The sequence below is a fragment of the Penicillium argentinense genome (assembly GCF_028826775.1).
Source record: "Penicillium argentinense strain IBT 30761 chromosome Unknown utg000010l_segment0_segment0, whole genome shotgun sequence".
Lineage (NCBI taxonomy): Eukaryota > Fungi > Ascomycota > Eurotiomycetes > Eurotiales > Aspergillaceae > Penicillium > Penicillium argentinense.
Window position 1 is genome coordinate 1,675,472 of NW_026622669.1, and position 17,496 is coordinate 1,692,967.

The 17,496-nt window shown below is 52.3% G+C and overlaps 6 protein-coding genes across 6 annotated transcripts; 5 read left to right on the forward strand and 1 right to left on the reverse strand.

The window, feature by feature from the left end:
• Positions 1-14: 14 nt before the first annotated feature.
• Positions 15-1,304, forward strand: N7532_010318 (uncharacterized protein; the record flags this gene model as incomplete). Its single annotated transcript, XM_056622809.1, has 2 exons — positions 15-467; positions 519-1,304. The coding sequence occupies 2 exons, from the start codon at positions 15-17 to the stop codon at positions 1,302-1,304; spliced, it is 1,239 nt and encodes a 412-aa protein (XP_056470225.1).
• An 888-nt stretch (positions 1,305-2,192) lies between these two features.
• On the reverse strand, positions 2,193-3,187 carry rho1 (Rho family GTPase RHO1; the record flags this gene model as incomplete). Its single annotated transcript, XM_056622810.1, has 5 exons — positions 2,193-2,360; positions 2,438-2,572; positions 2,653-2,850; positions 2,999-3,026; positions 3,120-3,187. The coding sequence occupies 5 exons, from the start codon at positions 3,185-3,187 to the stop codon at positions 2,193-2,195; spliced, it is 597 nt and encodes a 198-aa protein (XP_056470226.1).
• Positions 3,188-6,801: 3,614 nt separating this feature from the next.
• N7532_010320 (MFS general substrate transporter) lies at positions 6,802-8,545 on the forward strand (the record flags this gene model as incomplete). Its single annotated transcript, XM_056622811.1, has 5 exons — positions 6,802-7,005; positions 7,079-7,645; positions 7,728-7,934; positions 7,990-8,085; positions 8,141-8,545. 5 exons carry the CDS (start codon positions 6,802-6,804, stop codon positions 8,543-8,545), a joined length of 1,479 nt encoding a protein of 492 aa, XP_056470227.1.
• A 442-nt stretch (positions 8,546-8,987) lies between these two features.
• N7532_010321 (mitochondrial 54S ribosomal protein uL24m) lies at positions 8,988-10,164 on the forward strand (the record flags this gene model as incomplete). Its single annotated transcript, XM_056622812.1, has 2 exons — positions 8,988-9,404; positions 9,469-10,164. The coding sequence occupies 2 exons, from the start codon at positions 8,988-8,990 to the stop codon at positions 10,162-10,164; spliced, it is 1,113 nt and encodes a 370-aa protein (XP_056470228.1).
• A 319-nt stretch (positions 10,165-10,483) lies between these two features.
• On the forward strand, positions 10,484-12,082 carry rtt106 (putative negative regulator of DNA transposition (Rtt106); the record flags this gene model as incomplete). Its single annotated transcript, XM_056622813.1, has 4 exons — positions 10,484-10,598; positions 10,681-11,034; positions 11,104-11,512; positions 11,578-12,082. 4 exons carry the CDS (start codon positions 10,484-10,486, stop codon positions 12,080-12,082), a joined length of 1,383 nt encoding a protein of 460 aa, XP_056470229.1.
• A 2,527-nt stretch (positions 12,083-14,609) lies between these two features.
• Positions 14,610-16,159, forward strand: N7532_010323 (casein kinase I; the record flags this gene model as incomplete). The annotated part of the gene is made up of 5 exons (XM_056622814.1): positions 14,610-14,738; positions 14,792-14,861; positions 14,918-15,066; positions 15,120-15,525; positions 15,576-16,159. The coding sequence occupies 5 exons, from the start codon at positions 14,610-14,612 to the stop codon at positions 16,157-16,159; spliced, it is 1,338 nt and encodes a 445-aa protein (XP_056470230.1).
• Between the last annotated feature and the right edge of the window lie 1,337 nt (positions 16,160-17,496).

Consider the following 17,496-nt stretch of genomic DNA (forward strand, 5'->3'; position numbering starts at 1 on the left):
CGCGCCCATTGGTAATGGCAACGCCGGAGCCGACATCAGATTTAGGAGAGAATGGCGCCGAAAGCAAAACCGGAAGCTCTCCGTCATCGAATGATCAGGGATTCCCGACTGAGACAGTCATGAAATATCTGACTCTTGGATACGGTTCTGCGTGGAGCTTCTCCAAATCACCATCTCCTGGAGAGCCAGCCGAATCGACGGGGAACACTACACAGCAAGCGGGCGATGCGATGAATACGGCTCGATCACCTCCACCCAATGAGCTTCGAAATGACTCAAGAAACCGAACTTCAGGCCGTTTCATCTTGGGTCCTCGCGACGACTTGGATACTCTTGATGATCTAGAAGAAGAGAGCCCAGCACCCGGTTCGGATAATGGCAAGCCAAAGAGCCGGATAGTGCACAGGTTCCTCCATACTCACTCTTCAGATGGAACACCCAAGAAACTCCAAGCAATCATTTACGTGGTGGGTACTTCAGTCCACCCAATTTGATAGTCATCAACTAACAATCCATAGAACCAACCATTCGTCTTCACATTCCTCTTCGACCCAGCAACCTCTTCCCTATCCTCCCCGTCCCTCTACTCAAGCATCCACCACCAACTGGGCCCTCTCCAAAAACCCCTCCTAGTATCGACCTCGCCCACAACAGCCTCAATCCGCATCTCGCAGTCCGACACCTCAGACCCCAACAAACGCTTCTCAACCCGCACTCACCCAGTCCACGACTTTGTCTACGACCCCTCAACCCTAACAATCCGCTCCTCAATACCCAACATCCCAACCCTGCCCTCCATCAGCCTCAAACCAACCCGCACCCCATCACCATCTCCCTCCCCTTCCACCTCAACTCCGAAACCCGCACCTTCCTGGTCCCGCATCGAAAGCCTCGCAATCCACCACCGCCTCCTAACAACATACATCGACACCCGCTCCAGACCCCTAGAGTTAGAAAGAACCTGCAAGACAAATCGCGGGTGGTGGATCGTCTGGATGCGGATCCCTTCGACTCCCACGCTTTCAAAAGCATCATTAAGTGCAACGCTCTCCGAAGCCGAAAGTGGAGCCTCAGTTTCAACTTCACCTGTCCCGCCACAAGAAGCCTTCCTTGTCCGGAAAGCGAGTGACTATATCGCTGCTGGTCATGGACGGGTCAGTAGTGGAGCGCGCTTCTTTCGGGATCTGGGCGGTGCGTCGTCGAAGTCGGGGTCAAGGGCTTCGGAGACGCCTTTGAAGTTGGTTGAGGGGATTGGTATGGATGCGAGGAGGTATATTGAGGGGTTGCTGAAGTTGAATGGGTAATTATTTGCCTTCATTGTGGATATTTTTCTTTGAGTTGATATTCGACGAACATAGCATGCGGACCCAATTGAGATAGGCTAGTATTCGGAGGTAGATATAAATATCGTTCGAAGTTTATTCTCTTTGGCCGATTTCCCATTATTGGGTTTGGTTTCAGTTCGTACTCTACAATATAACTACACTATTGGTTGCTTATGGGCATCTACAAGCTACACTCACACATACTCGTCATACAATCAAAGTGGTCCATGCATTAGCTGTAATCAAATCAATAACAGAAAAAACCGATTCGAGCTCTTCGCTTGGTGGGAATCATCTATCATCACAGGGCATGTGAACACACAGTGCACGTCCACAGCGTTGCCAGTCTCATTAAACCGGGGCTACATACTTCCTTTAGGGGCTTTTTTTGGTGTTTTTTGTTTTTTAGAAGAGTTTTATACTGCCACGGCAAAATGGGGCAATTTGTCATTGGAGAATCCGCGCGGATTTGTGGGGAATGGGAAGGAGAGAGATAGAGAGAACAATAGATATCAGGGTGAAGGGAGACGGGGGGATGGGAGATAAAGGAAAAACGGGAAAAAAGCCCACAGGGTTATGATGAAGACAACGCCTCCCTAGACAAATTCTGCAAAATAAAGGCAAAAAGGAGAAAAAACAAGGTCGATCAACTGCAGGCATGGGTGGTGGTTTAAAGGGGTGCAAAAAGGGGGGAATCAAAATCATCCACGACTCAGGCGCCCGATTTCGAAAATATTATCCACGAATTTTCTCGTATGCGAGCCCAGCAGCAGTCCCCTTGTTCTGGGAATAGTAACATTTCAAATTTGCCCGAGTCTCGACGGTTGGATCTTTTCGCTCGAGCCGCACCACTTTCGTTGGTGTAGTTTACAGGACCAGACACTTGCCGCTGCGCTTCCCCTTGTTCTTGCCGGTGCCAGCCTTGAGCAGAGCCGCGCGGGTGGCGGACTCAAAGACCTCACGGACACCCTCGTTGGTGCGAGCGGAGCACTCGAGGTACTTGTAGGCGCCGATCTTCTTGCGGATCTCCTCACCCTGTTGTATATATCATTAGTCATACGGTTCTTCGCGATGGAGGCGCACGGTACTCAACCGGCGAGAACGCGACGTACCTGCTCGGGGCTGACGGGCTTCTGGGAAGTCTTGTGAAGCTCCTCAATGGTCTTGGGGTCGTGGCGCAAATCCTTCTTGCAGCCAACCAGGATGATGGGGAGACCCTGGCAGAAGTGAAGAACCTCAGAAATCCACTGTAGGGATGTGTTAGTGCGGACTTTTTTTCATTGATCTCTCATCGGGAGAGCCGGTTCATGTGATTGTGATTACGCACCTTCTCCTGAACGTTATCGAGGGAGTCGGGGGAGTCGACAGCGAAACAGATCAGGATGACGTGGGAGTCGGGGTATGAGAGAGGACGCAGACGGTCGTAATCTTCTTGACCAGCAGTATCCCAAAGGGCGAGCTCAACGTGCTTGCCATCAACCTCGACGTCGGCGACGTAGTTCTCGAAGACGGTGGGGACGTAGACCTAATATCGAAGCAGTTAGCACGTGCTTCTGGTCGCGGATGCGGCTCCGTTGGTGCTGATGCAGGTAGGCGGTTGTTTTGGATAATCGGCATTCGGGGTGTTCGGGGGCCCGGACGAGGGACCCGATGGGTTTCAGTGAATTTCTTACCTCGGGGAAGGTGCCCTTCGAGAAGACGCTGCGAGGAGGGACTGGTCAGACGGCCTGCACGGAAGGAGGTGCCGGGAAGGGGGTGGAGTGTCCCAGCGACTCTGATGTCAAGTGTACTCACATGAGCAGACAGGTCTTACCGCAGGCACCATCGCCAACGATAACGAGCTTGCGTCGGATCTCGGCCATCTTCAAAAAGGCAGAAAAGGTCAGCGTCAAGCGAGAGAAATCGACTCCGGTCTATGCAGAGCTGTACAAGGCGGTTGCCGTGATGGATAAGGCGGTAGGCGGGGAGGGGGGAGAAGGGGAGGAGGATGAGAAAGGGACAGGTGCAGGTTTCGGGGGGCGGGAGTGAAGGGAGAAGGGAGGCGGCGTACTGTGAAGAAAAAGGGGTGGTTTCAACGGCTGTGGTTGCAAGAGGACAGAAGAAACCAGCTAATGCTCGCAGCAGAAGCCAGAGATGATGGAAGTTAAGAGAGAGTCCGGAGGATGGGAAGAATGATGGGTGGGAGGAAGATAGAGGCCAGACTGCGCCGGGCGGTGGACGGGGTTTGTTGTGGTATTGTCGGACGCTGGTACCGTCACGGCCGTATCTCTGGTATCTCCTGGTATTTTTGGGCGGTGTCTGTTCCTGGCGGCCGCCAGCGACGGCATCTCTTCATTTTCTACAGCGATGCTCTGCTTCCCTGCCCACGCGCTCATTCCATGCCCCTCGCCCGTCGCTGGTCCCGTTTGGCCCTCATGGTGCTGCGTGCTGGCAGGATCTGCCCCGGTAATACCAATACCCACCAGCCCTGGCAGCCTATGTGTGGCTGAGCGGGTATCCGCGTCACAAGAGGTCCACTTGTTGAGTGCTTGGACGGTGTCTGTGGTGGTCTTTTCTGGTCTTCTCAGTGGGTTTTCCACCAGCTGCGAGTCACAGCCACCGTGGCTGTGACGTCGAAGCGTTATGCCATGCTCGGGGAATCTGATATCATCCCCCCGGGATGGGAAAAGGGGTCCTCGATGCGATGCGAAACTCTAAGGACCCTGGAGCTGAAGCAGTGTGGCTTGCTGCAGAGCATTGAATCTGGTTGGGACTCGACAGAGTGAGCGAGCTCATCCGCCTCAGTATCGCCTATAGCGCCTGGGCGATTCCATTGCCGACATTCCCAGTGCCCATGACTAGGGGAGGAGTATTTATACAAGGCACTCTGAGCAATTAGGGCCTACGATGTATCTACAAGGTAGGTGTATCGAATTGCAACAGTGTCTCGTGTAACACGAGCCCGTGGCTAGTGCGAGTACGGTACACTACAATAAGACGAAGACGCAAATTTCCGGCCTCAAAGGAGGTCGGGGCAGGGTACTTTCCACGACCAGAAACGACACATCTGCTGGCGCGTGCCGGGGCATTCGCCCGGGTTGAACAGTGCATACGCGCAGCACCAGTCACTTCGTACCGTGGTGTGTGACGGAATGGTTGCCTGCGCTGCCAGAATGCTTGACTCAATTGTCCACTGACGATCGCTCCGATAGTTTCCTGCGCCTCCGTTCCTTCACTTCCTCAACGCTAGCCTTAGGGCTTGAAACCTCTTTTTTTTCTCCCCAAATCTCGGGCGATGGACCTGCTCCGTCCGGTTAACGGTGGCCACGGTGGAACTGTCCCATCGATAGAAAGATTCCAGGGGCCCGGCTCCATCTGTGCACGTCGCACATCTGCCGATGTGCCCCTGTGCCAAACCAATCACCTCCCTACCTCGTATTGCTTCCGATTCTCCACCGTCGAAACGTGCATACCTGGAGCTGGAGCTGGCGAAAATCCGTCGAGTGGAGTCGGACCAGAGTGTAGCCGCGTCTCCACGGCTGACTAAAAATAGGCTGCTCTTTTGCAAAGGATAGGGAGGCATTGTGTGAGACAATCGAGAAAAAAGGGAAGAAAGAAATAGATACTCGAAGAGTTTAAAAAAAAAATAAAAATAAAAATAAAAATAAAAGGAGGTAAGCTAAGACGGATATGTCGAAGATGGGGCTTTTCTCGGTGAATGCTGCGAGCTACCCGTTAGCTCGCGGTGGAACTGAGGCCGGCGCCGAACTCCCCAAGGCCATCTCCGCGATTCCGAGTCCCCTGACTGGTCTGCTAGTACCTGGGGGCCTGAGAAAAAGCGTGTCGCGGTGTTGTGATGTGCTATAGTACCGTTTCCGGCCGGTTGGGGACCTCCCACTAGCGAAAGCCATGGGGCCGGATCGACGAGGACAGCTAGCGCCTCCGTTCTCCAGTATCCATCGCAGGCGTCATGGAATTTGTCAGTCGGGAGTACCTATGATACCTACAAAGATACATGTTGCGAATGTCTGCGTACGCGGCAGAAGTACCAACAGTGCCACCCCCACTACCGGATTGATCCCCCGGTCCCCCCCGTCTTACGCTCCTGGCTCCATTTGAGCTGAGCTGAGCTGAGCAGTCTGGCCTCCCGAAAGGGCGACTTGATGTGCGTGTCGTCGGCACCAATCGTCGGACTCGGCCTGTTCTCCACGCCAGACCCGTATGCGACTAGCCCACTGACACACGTGGATTGGTCCGTGGATATTTCTTCATGTACAGACATGTGTGTGAGGTGGTTGCGACTGGACCCAAGGCTCTTGCGTGTGTGTATCAGATGAGTGTCTGCGTCGGATCTGCATCGGATCGGGCAAGAACTCTTGGCCCTGCATTGTTGGGCATAGGGTGTGTTGGATATGCCCGGGTTGCTGGGCCCCGTGGTTGATGTGCTTGTGGTTGGTCTGTTCTATGTGAAGGGTCATGCAGTTTAAAACTCCGATTTAACTGGCGTTGAGGGGTCTAGACCTCCTTGGGGCCTGATGGGCCTTAATCCTGGCGATGAGGTGTCAGTAGTACCTAACGTAGGTATAAGAGGCTCTCCGGTCTACCTGTACAGTATGAGGATGCTGTCTGACAAGGTAAATCTGTCTCAAATAGACTCTAATACGCTGCCTCGGGGCTCGAGAGGGTTTTTTGTATAAGACCGCGGCATTCTAGCGGCAATCGTTCTCGTGTTTTTTGGGGGCCAAATTTCTTCTGACCAGCTCATTTATTACCTGGGTATACTATTCCCATGACCTGTCCTTTGGCCTTCTTCTAGAGCCTTTGAGAAGCCGGCGAGGTTCTTCATTCACCGTAGATGGCGGTCAAGTGCTCTTTGTAACCTATTCCCCTTCTTAATTCGTCCTAGTGAACCATTGCAATTTGCTGTTGCCCTCTCCAGTGGGATCCACTTGGATTTACCTCAGATCTCCCAACCTTGTCCCATCGACAAGACCCGCTTAATATCTATATTCTTGACCTCTCAAACATACTAGTAGTAATCGTTCACAACGTTCCTCCTGTCTCAAAACAACCTCACCCGCTGCCAGAACCAACACATAAACCTTAAAACCTGTGCATAAACCAAAGGCTCTGAGAAATAAGCGTACGACTTTCAGCCCCCGCCCGCCCAAACAACTGGGCTCGCTTGCCTCGAATCCTCTTCAACAGCAGGCTCTGATATAAGGCTATGAATTTCCAAAGCCGACCTTATGCAGCCTAGTGGGAAAATTTGGCGCTTTTCTAAATAAAAAACTTTCCTCAAACCCCCGAGCGATGTGTTTGGACACATCGTATCTAAATCGTGCGCCCCATGCCAATCCTCTTCCTCATCCTAGGATCCAGGCCCCATCCTCAAGGCAGACGATATTAGATTTGACGATATTAATATAGGTCTGTTCATCGTCGTGAAGTTTTGTTGCATTTGTCTCGTTCCTTCAGTTTCGTCTTATCATCCATCATGCTCTCTGTGGACCAGGGCCACCAACACGACTCCGAGTCGCAACGTCTAACTCCTCAGATACAGGAGTCAGACCACGACTCCGAGACATCTTATTCCGAGGGTGGTCGACCGGGTCGATTCTACGCTTCGAGTTCGATCAAAGAATCAGAAGCAGGGTTCTCTACGAGCACATCTTCAACCCGAGTATCGCTTCTTCAAGAAGTACGACAATACCCACGAATCACACTCTATACAATCGGCCGCGCAATAGCATTCTCTTAAGCGGTTACGATAGCGTCATAATGAATGCTGTCCCATCATTAACGGCATTCAAAAAGGACTTCGGAATGTAATACGGCTCCGACCAAAACGACTACATCCCATCAATGTGGTTCTCCCTCTGGAGTGCATTGGACTGCGCTGGACAGATACTCGGTGCACTAGGTTCCCCATCCTAGCAGGACCGCTCAGGCCGACGGATCCCAATGATCGTCGGATGTGTCGTCTCAGCCGGCGCCGGATCGTTTACACGGCGAATCTAGCCTCCACCATTAACGCTCGACGAGGCATTTTCCTCATTGGCGAGGTTATCCAGGGTGCATCGCTGGGAACTCTGGCGGCAGCTGCGCAAACTTATATCTCTGAGACTATACCGACGAGTCTGCGTGGTTCAGTGATGGCTCTGTACCCGACGTTTATTTTACTGGGCCAGCTTGTCAGCGCGGCGGCGTGCTTTGCTTCGTCTGATGGTGATGCAAGTAGTTCGTATCTGGTCACCTTCATCTCAATGTGGCCGTTCTCCGTCGTCTCGCTCATTTTCATCGTGCTTGTTCCGGGAGCCCTTCTTTTCTTTTGCGGAGCGGTGGACTCGTCGATGCGCATCGCTCGCTTCAGAGGTTATATTCCACTGCTCGAGACTGCGGACAAATATTAAGGATCTGCAGGAGTCTCTTGCGAGAGAGACGGCGGAAAGCTCGAAGGTTTCCTATCGGGATTGCTTTCAACGCTCGGATCTTCGACGGACGCTAATTGTCTCCTTTGTTTCGAGGATGCCGACTTTGTTTGATTTTTCGCTGCTGTCCGATGCTAGCTATTTCCTTCCGATTGTCGGGATGGATGATAAGAGCAGTCTAATGATGTTTGTCTTGGGTGTTAGCCTTGGTTTGATGTTAACGCTGTCGGTGTGTGGATTGCCACACGCGTTAGGCGCCGGATGCTCATATTGAGCTCGTTGTCTGTGACCTCGCTTCTTTCGCTGGGAATGAGTATTTCTGGCTTTTTGTCGAGCACTGTGCCCATCTGGTAAGCATTCATCTTCCTCCTTTTCTTTGCAGATTGATCATCTAATATATTCCAGGTATACGGCCGTCACGATGATGTTCATCGTCATAATTTGCGGAGTCGGCGCCTGGCCCGCGTCATACTCAGTAGCGGGCGAAACATCCTCTCTGCGACTGAGGGCCAAACGCAAGGTATCAGCACGATTGTCGCGGATATTGCGAGCATTGTCTTCGGTTTTGTCTTGCCATATGTCTATAACAAAGACGCTACGAATCTAGACGCCAAGACGGGCTTCCTGTTCTTCGCGATCTGTGCGTCGACGGTCACTGTGACTTGGTGGGCGGTTCCGGAGATGATGGGACGGTCGAGTATGGAGATTGATCATATGTTCAAGTTGGGACTGCCGGCGAGGAAGTTTCACGATTGGCGGGAGAGGGATGGGATGGATGATATGGTGGGGATGATTGGACATGGACATTAAATTATAGGAATCAGGAAATATTTAATGGCTCTTCCATCTTAGTCATGTTCAAACAGAATGCATTGTATGGCTTTGGTAGGCTATGGGTTTCGTTCGAACCTGTCTGTCCATCAGAGCCCTTACATTAGTGTTCATCTTGTCGGGATTGTTGTCAACATATATCTCTGCGTATATAAAACACCAACACCCGCAACAGAAGGAGCGAACAGTCCCTAAACAATCAACAACTCGTTCACTCAACGAATTTCCAACGTAAAGCTATCAGAGCAATATCAGACGCGCGAAGAATTAGCAATACCCAAAGTACTCTGTACAGGCTGACTAAGTAAATTACTTTCATGTGTCACGTGCCACAAATGCGGCCGCAATTTTCCGTCCGCGATTGCGACTGTTGACGAGCAGCATCAGCATAGACAGCTATCGCTGGGCCACCACCGCCAAAATGCAAAAGGTCATCCAACGGACGGCCACGGCCAGGAAGCAGGCCCAGAAGAAAATCTTCCGGGCCTCACGACGAGACCAATTGGCGGACCGCAAAGACAACATCCGCGTGCGAAGGGACTACAACAAGGCGATGATCGATAGCATCAACGCCGCCCGGACTGCTCGCTGGGAGGACTGGCAGAAGGGTGCTATTGCCCCGAAGCGAGACTCGGGCCCCGAGGCGCACACCTTTGGTGCCGTGGACTCTGCGTTGATTCACCCCCCGGCCATCCCCAAGGGCCAACGCCGCAAGCACATTCTTTTTGCCGCGGGAGACCGAGTCTGCGTGGTTCGGGGCCGGGAGGCTGGGAAGATCAATGAAATCACCCAGGTTAATGAGGAGAGTGAGACTGTTTTGATCAAGGATGTTAACACGGTGAGTGCACGAGTTACCCTCAACTCCGGTTAACGTTACTGAACGGTGGTTTCTTTTGCTCTAGGTCGACATCAAAGTCCCCGAATGGGCCAAACACTCGATGGGAATCAAGACCGACGTCCTCGCACAAACGCTGCCGATACCCATGGACGACATTCGTCATGTCATTGCCTTGAGCCAAGAGTCCGAAAATGGAATCTCAACCACACGCGACCACATTGTTCAACACGCCTACGCTGGGTATCCTCACGTCGAGCGACCCGCTTGGAGCAAACTTCCGCGCTTCACTCGCTATATCTCCGGTATTGACGTCGAGATCCCCTGGCCCACCGAGTCGGCGCCAGAAGTGAAGGACGGCGAATATGATACATTGCGATACGAAGTCGACCAAGAGACCTGGGTTCCGTCGTTGGATAACGCGCCTTTCCCATCCAGTGTCCTGGACGAACTCCGAAACAAGTACTCTCGATTCCGTACACGCCACGACCCTGAGTATGTGAAGGAGAAGGTCATGGAGGAATACCGCCAGCAATATCTGGCCAGCCAGTCCCTGCTGACTCCACCTGGGGAGCGCAAGGAGTTTGCGATCGCGAAGAGCAAGGCCGCGAAGCAGGAGAAGATGGATGCCAATGGCAACATGCTTATGGACGATGAGACGCGCACCTTCATCAACCGGTTTATGCAGACTAGCCTGGGCGAGCAACCGCGAAAAGCTGGCAAGGCCAAGAAAGCGGCGGGCAAAGCTCCGCAGACCGCTTGAGTGCATAGCCAAGTGAAGCGCCCCGTGACTGTGTTTAAGATAGCGATTGTGTATAAACTTCCAATGTATTCTACTTTGCCGATTTGCGATTTCGCGTCCAATTCACATATTGAAGTGAATGCGTATTTTTGATACACAAAGCTGAATTGCGTAGTTGAGAAGGCAGTGATTGATCTCTTCACTGGGCCGAATGTAGGGTCATTCACTCGGGCCGCCAGGGGAGATTTAATGGCACTCCCGCGACCATTCTCAAGCCCAATTTTCTTTTCTCTCCCCCTCCCTTCTCGCACTGCTGTTTCGCAACCAGTAGTCGCATAAAATGTCGTTTGCCGCGATTAATTCGGCTCCTCCGGCGCCCGCCGCTCCGAATGCTGCCATCGAGGAAGCATTCGCAACGGTGCCGGCGCTCAAGAAACGAGTTTACGCTGCCATCGGTACGTAGCGCCGCGCGCATCTACACGAAAATCCCCTCGACCCGTCCAATCTCCAGATGACTGACATTTTGCGATCAATTAGACGAATCTCCCCAGCACGCCTCCCTTTTCGAAGACATCTCCCGATTCACCTCTAGCCTGCTGGCCAGGCCTCCTACCTCCGCCCTCCCTCCCGCATCTCCCGCCGACACCAACGGCCCTGCCGCAAAGAAGCGCAAGCTCGAAAATGGAGTTGGAGCTCTGCAGCAAACCGCGCAGGCGCCCGTTGATGTAAAAAGCAAGGACGCCCAAGTCCAATACTACATCCAAGATGTGTCGTTCTCAATCCCTCAGCGCAAGAAATTTACGTTGGAGATTACCTCCTCGCCGAGCGCGATTCGCGCCCGGAACCAGTCGACTAAGGAAGTCGACTTTGGTATTCCCCTGGACAAAATCCGTGAGTTTTTTCTTCTTCGGACCTAACCAACATCCTTACTTAGGTAGTAACTAACGTGTATTCGTTCAGGCCACGCCGTCTCCGTCGGGGTCCCCGAGAAGGCCCAAAAGCAGTACAACTTCTGCATCATTCCAGAATTCGGCGATGGAATCACACCCCCGTCTGAGGGCACCACGGCTTACGAGCCAATTGTTTTCACCATCAACGACGGACCTGCAAAGGCCGCGTTTGCGGGCACCGGAAAAAAGGTAGCCCAGAATGCTGACGAGTCGGCCGAGACCTTCCTTCGGAAGGCCCTGAACGAACACCTGCCAAACACAACGGTGATTCGCCCCGAAGAGCGCCAGTTTGTTAGCGCCAACCCTGAGCCTCATCGGACGGGCGAACACCGGTATAGTGTGAAGGCGTTCCGGGGTAGCAAGGAAGGTATGTATACCATGTTATCCCTGCAACGAAGGGAATCGGCTCTTGTGGAATCGTTTGCTGACTTCTTTGATAGGCTACCTATTCTTCTTGTCGACTGGCATTCTTTTTGCCTTTAAGAAACCCCCTCCTCTTTTTCTCCTTTGACACCATCGAATCGGTGTCATATACCTCCATCCTCCAGCGAACATTCAACCTCAACATCCTTGCTCGTCCCCAGGGTGGTTCCGAAGAGGACATCGTGGAGTTCGAGTTTGGGATGGTTGACCAGGTTGACTTTGACGGCATCGATGAATACATCAAGAAGCACAGCCTTCAAGATGCCAGTCTGGCCGAGGCTCGGCGCGCAAAGGTCTACAATGTCAACCATGACAAGAAGGCCGAGGCCGAGGGTGCGAATGGTATCGTCGAGGAAGAAAGTGAGCTTGCCAAAGCTCAACGAGAACTCGAGGATGAAGAGGACGAGGAGGACGAGGAGGATTATGATCCTGGTAGTGATGGGGAGAGTGAGGGGAGTGGGTCGGATGAGGATGAGAGTGGTGATGAGGATGATGATGAGGATGAGGATGATATGGATGAGGACGAGGAAGATGACGGCCCTGGTGGCGATGAGAATGAGGAGTGAAAGGGGGGAGCGATCCGTAGCAAGAGAATCGGAAGACCCGTGGCCAGGTGAAGACAGTTTTATCTTCAGGGCCCTTTTTCTCGCATTCATTTTCTTTCGTGGTAGAGCAGTAGTTCTGAGCAGAGTAGTAATTCTGGAGCAGACCTGGTACCTGCAATATTTAAAGGCAATCAACCCGTGTTCTCACTATCAGTATCACACTAACCCTTCCTCACAATTTGTTCAAATATCTCTTACTATCGGGGGCTTCCATCACCCGCCACTCAAGGCCTCTCCTACCACGGACCTCCAATATCGGGACCAATGCTAATTGTCATGAAAGTGAAGATACTCCAGATGTGGCAATTTTACAATTTTCCGTATGAAAACCACCCCTTGCAATTTTCTCTTCCCTTCTTCATATATCTCCTATCGGTGCACCAGGGCCTCTTACCGCGTATCTCTCAGAGTCCTCACTATGAAAACTGCTCCACTCCCTTTCCTCTCCCTTCAGCCTCCAAACATTATCTGCTGAGGGATACAGAGATATGTTGGGGATCATATGTCAGATATAATCGATCAATTCGAAATCGACAGCATCGATGAGGACGTTAAGAAGCAAGACGTACAAAACGCCAGCTGAGCGGAGGAATGGCATAGAACAGTCCACAATGCAAACGGCACCAAGAAGAACAAGGTCTAGGCGATACACTGTAATGTTGAGGGAGAGAGTGAGTTTTTGAATCCACAGCGCGAGCCCCAGGGAAGAAATACGAAGAACAAGAATATTCTGAACAAGAATTCTTTTACACACTGAATTGGTGTTATGCTTCTTCAATTAACATTTCACCTCATTGCAACACCCTAGTTCGTTCCTGCGTCGGGACCGAGAGGATCTTAAGATCGAATCCGTATGATCGATCAGGTCGATCTCGATGGCGTTTAGTTTATTACGCGACATGACCATCAGGACGCCAGTCTGGCCGAGGCTCTGGTCAACGATCCCAACAGTTTGAAAGGTATACAAAGTTAACTGTGGCTTGCATAAGATTGGGCCCTGTGGTCAATTGAAGCCTTTGAACAGTTAGCCTACACCCTGGTCTTACACCTACACCGTCTTCTGGTCGATCGCCGAGTGGGTCGGAGACGTGTCAAATGCGACATAGGATGAATCCCTCTGCCTGGGTGCTGGCTGCTGCAATAAATAAGCAACAGCCCAGGGCGCCACGGCATGTAGTATTGGCTTGTGCATATACAGACAATACAGTCAACACTGTATAGAATTGCTGTAGGTGCCTCGGGTCCGATGTCCATCCGATCGTACCCTAAGGTTAGTTGGGCGAAGCTCCCGGCCCGCCAAGCCCCCTAATCTTACCGCTTGATTAAGCGCATTCCAGGCGAGTCCAGACATCCGCCTCCCCTGAGCGGTAGGGAAAAAAGGAAAAACTCGGCAATGCAGAACGGGGCCTTTGTCTCGATGGGTCTTCCCTATCAATACAAACAATTTGCCCCCTGTTCGTTCTGATCGGATCCGATCATTGTACTTGAGGTAGAAAGTACTAGGTGGTGCCTGCAGCAGGGTTTGATCGGGAGAGGCCTGGGCACACTAGGTGTCCTAGGTGCAGGTACAGCTAGGGCCGACCGCTAGGCGTTTCACGGAACAGAAGTGGGCAGTAGACAGACCTAGGCAGACTCTGCGGTGGACTGTCACTCCTAGACGTATGAAGTGTTGTGTAGTGCAGTGAGTGTGGGTAACCGCCAAAGTCAAAAGAAGTTTGGTAGCGTCGCCTCCCCCGTGAAGCACCGTATGGTAACTTGTATCTGAGATACCAGCCGTTCCCCCCAATTTCGCCGCCTCCCCAGCCGCTGCCCGGTCTCAAATACACCCCCAATACAGCGTATCCTCCGCTCCAAGGGCCTTCGCTGAACTTCTCCCTCTCTCTTCCTCCATCCCCCCCCTTCCCTGTCCTGCCTTGGAACCCACTGCTCAGTGCGGCTCGTACTCGCAGTCGAGTACCTCGGGTGCTCTCTTCCTTTTCTGCTTCTCAACAGCGTTTTTTTTTTTTTTAGTTCGCCTTCTCCCTGCGGCATTCGGCCCCCGTTCGCAGCTTCGTCTGAAACCCGACCCCCGACTGAGACCAACGTCCTCGCCCAAGTCGCGGCCACCGCCCCCCTTGAAAGCAACAACAGCTCGCCAATTCGTGTATAGCACACTCAATTCCGTCCAAATCGTCGTGTTGACACTGCGTTCCGTTTCGTCAGACCCTCGGCCGTTCTTCTGACTCCTGCGAGTATCGGGTACATCATCGATATCGTGCATCCATTGCCCCTTCGGGATCACTGAGGGTGAATATCAGGTGTTCCTGTGGTGTATGTTACTCCTCCATCCCTTTGGCCTCATTCTCACCCTCTCGTCGGGTGCCCTTCGTCGACTTTCCTACTGACTTCACGTCCGTCTCAGACAGTGTCTTATCACGTGCCCTGCGTCCCTGAGGCCATTGCCCCGTGATCGAAACTTTCTGTTCTTGGCTTCGCACAACGCGTCCCCATGGCATCGTCTTCGTCAAACGTGGTGGGAGTCCACTACCGAGTGGGCAAGAAGATCGGTGAAGGTTCATTCGGTGTGATTTTCGAGGGTACCAACCTTCTGAACAACCAGCAGGTTGCGATCAAATTTGTAAGTCCCCCTTGACCCGTGACCTATAATCCACTGAATACTGACGACCATAGGAACCCCGGAAAAGCGATGCTCCCCAGCTGCGTGATGAATACCGCACATACAAGATTCTGGTCGGATGCCGTGAGTGTTTCCCGAGACTTTTTGGTCTTGATCAACGTACTGACTTTCTGCTTTAGCTGGTATTCCCAATGTCTATTACTTTGGACAAGAGGGTCTGCACAACATTCTGGTGATTGACCTTCTTGGCCCCAGTCTGGAAGACCTCTTCGATCACTGCAACCGCCGGTTCTCCACCAAGACCGTGGTGATGGTCGCCAAGCAGATGGTAAGTTCTGGTGCCTTGAGTGTATGTTATGGAACTGACTCTTTGCTCTTCAGCTTTCGCGCGTCCAAACGATTCACGAGAAAAACCTCATCTACCGCGATATTAAGCCCGACAACTTCCTGATCGGCCGCCCAGGCACGAAAGCCGCCAACGTGATCCACGTTGTTGATTTCGGCATGGCCAAGCAGTATCGCGACCCCAAGACCAAGCAGCACATTCCCTACCGCGAACGCAAATCTTTGTCCGGTACCGCTCGTTACATGAGTATCAACACACATCTGGGTCGTGAGCAATCACGACGGGATGATCTGGAGGCTCTGGGGCACGTCTTCATGTACTTCCTGCGCGGCGGTCTCCCCTGGCAGGGGCTGAAGGCTGCCACCAACAAGCAAAAGTACGAGAAGATTGGAGAGAAGAAGCAGACCACCGCCATCAAGGAACTCTGCGATGGATATCCAGGTACGTCATTACCCTCATTCACGATCGACCACCTTCTAATTGTGGCATAGAATTCAACAAATACCTGAGCTATGTGCGCAACCTTGGTTTCGAGGATACCCCTGACTACGATTACCTCCGCGACCTCTTGACGCAAGCCATCAAGAACGCCGGTGAGGTGGAGGATGGCGAATACGACTGGATGAAGCTGAACAACGGCCGAGGCTGGGACTACAAGTCGCACTCATCACAAGCTCACCTCCACAACTACCACCAGACCTCGTCCGGACGTGATGTGGCCCACGGACAGCAGCTTCGCAACAGTCAGCGGCCCGGTGTGACGGCCGATCGTTTAAACGCCGCGCAGCCCCCGCCCCCATCTCCAGCCAAAGCCGGAGCTGGGAAGACGCGCGAGCGGCCAAGCGCCTCCGCCGGGATGCCACCGAAACGCCAGAGCGGGGGCTTGGAAGCGCACACTCCAGCCGCGTCCACCCAGGCACAATTCCAGAACTCCAATGCTCACCTGCCCAGCCGGATCGGGAGCCCCGGTAACCCCGGCATGGGCAGCCAGCAGCTTGGAGGGACTCAGGGCAATAATGACTCGCAGCCCACTTTCGTTCAGAAAGTGATGAAGGCTCTGTGCTGCGGTAGGTGAAGTAGGGCCATGTGGCCAATTCCAGAACCCGCGGACCAAGCCCGCTCATCCTCGAGATCCAGGTTGAACTCGACTTTTTATATTATGACGCGGCGGCACGTTTCTGGATTGAACATGACCTGATTCCTCCTTTGCTCTGTCTGCCCGCAATGTCTTGAATCACGCCGAAAGTCAAAAAAGTCGGCATGGGATTGCCTCTAGTTTCTTTTTGCGTCTGGGTCTTTCTGAGGGGTGATTGTAAATGATTCTTCATGCGTGTGTGGCCAGTGGCTTCATTTACATCTCCATATCCTCTAACCCTTTTATTTTCTCTTTCACCAACCCCTTTCCCATTCGACACTTCGGCCTACATTCGACTGTGGGTAGAACGGCCTTTCTCTCATTGATGTTACGTCTTCATCACTCTTTCATGGTGCCACGGCTCGGAACGGCGAACTTGAGGATTTTCTGTCTTGTGTTTTCGATTTTGCTTTTGCATCACCATCCTTGGCATGCACTGTCTAATATTTTTTTCAATGGCAAGCGCGAGCAGCAGTGGATTGCGTTCGATGGTCATCTCTGCGCTGCTTTCGAAAGAGTTGATCTCGATCTGAGTAGCCTGATCTGCTACACGATAGATGGATACGCCTCAGGAGCAAAAGTGATGAACCTTTCTGCCGGACAACAGACCTCAATTCTGGAGCATAGTCTGGGATATCTCCCGACCTTGTCGACCTCCACGCTCACGCCTTCGGTGTCTGAACATTCTCTCCTGCACGGCCATCCTCACGACCTCTTCATACGCGTCCTCTTACCATTTTCGCATCCGCCGAATTCCAAAGAGTCCTTATGAAAATCTGCATGGTCATGATTCATTCGCCTTGCTCTCAGAGTCAGAAGGATGCATGCACATATTTTTCTGGTTCTTCGATTCCCCTCCGCCTCTTGTCCGTTTTTATTGTCTGAGTGTTTTCATCCCCCTTTCGAATCTACTGCCCGTGTCCATAATTGTTTTCCGTGTTTGTTCCCTTGCTCCGTTCAGAAGCGAGTCTTGTTTTTCTGGTAGTGTTTGGCATAAGATAGCATTGTTTCTGAGTTTCTCTGCTTTCGTACAGCGTACATACTGTCTTCTCGGTGTAGTTGACGATAATACATTGCGTGTCATCTGGTTCATGTAAGCGTAGCTTGTGTAGAACTATCCATGTGGATGTGGTTGATTGTGTTGCTGCGCCATTTCTCATCACATTCCTATTGTAGTGTCAGATTCAATTCGACGATATCCTCTTGTCATGAGTACGAAGTCCCCGATGCAGAACAACATTCGACATACCGATCATCCCAAGTCCAATGCCATTACT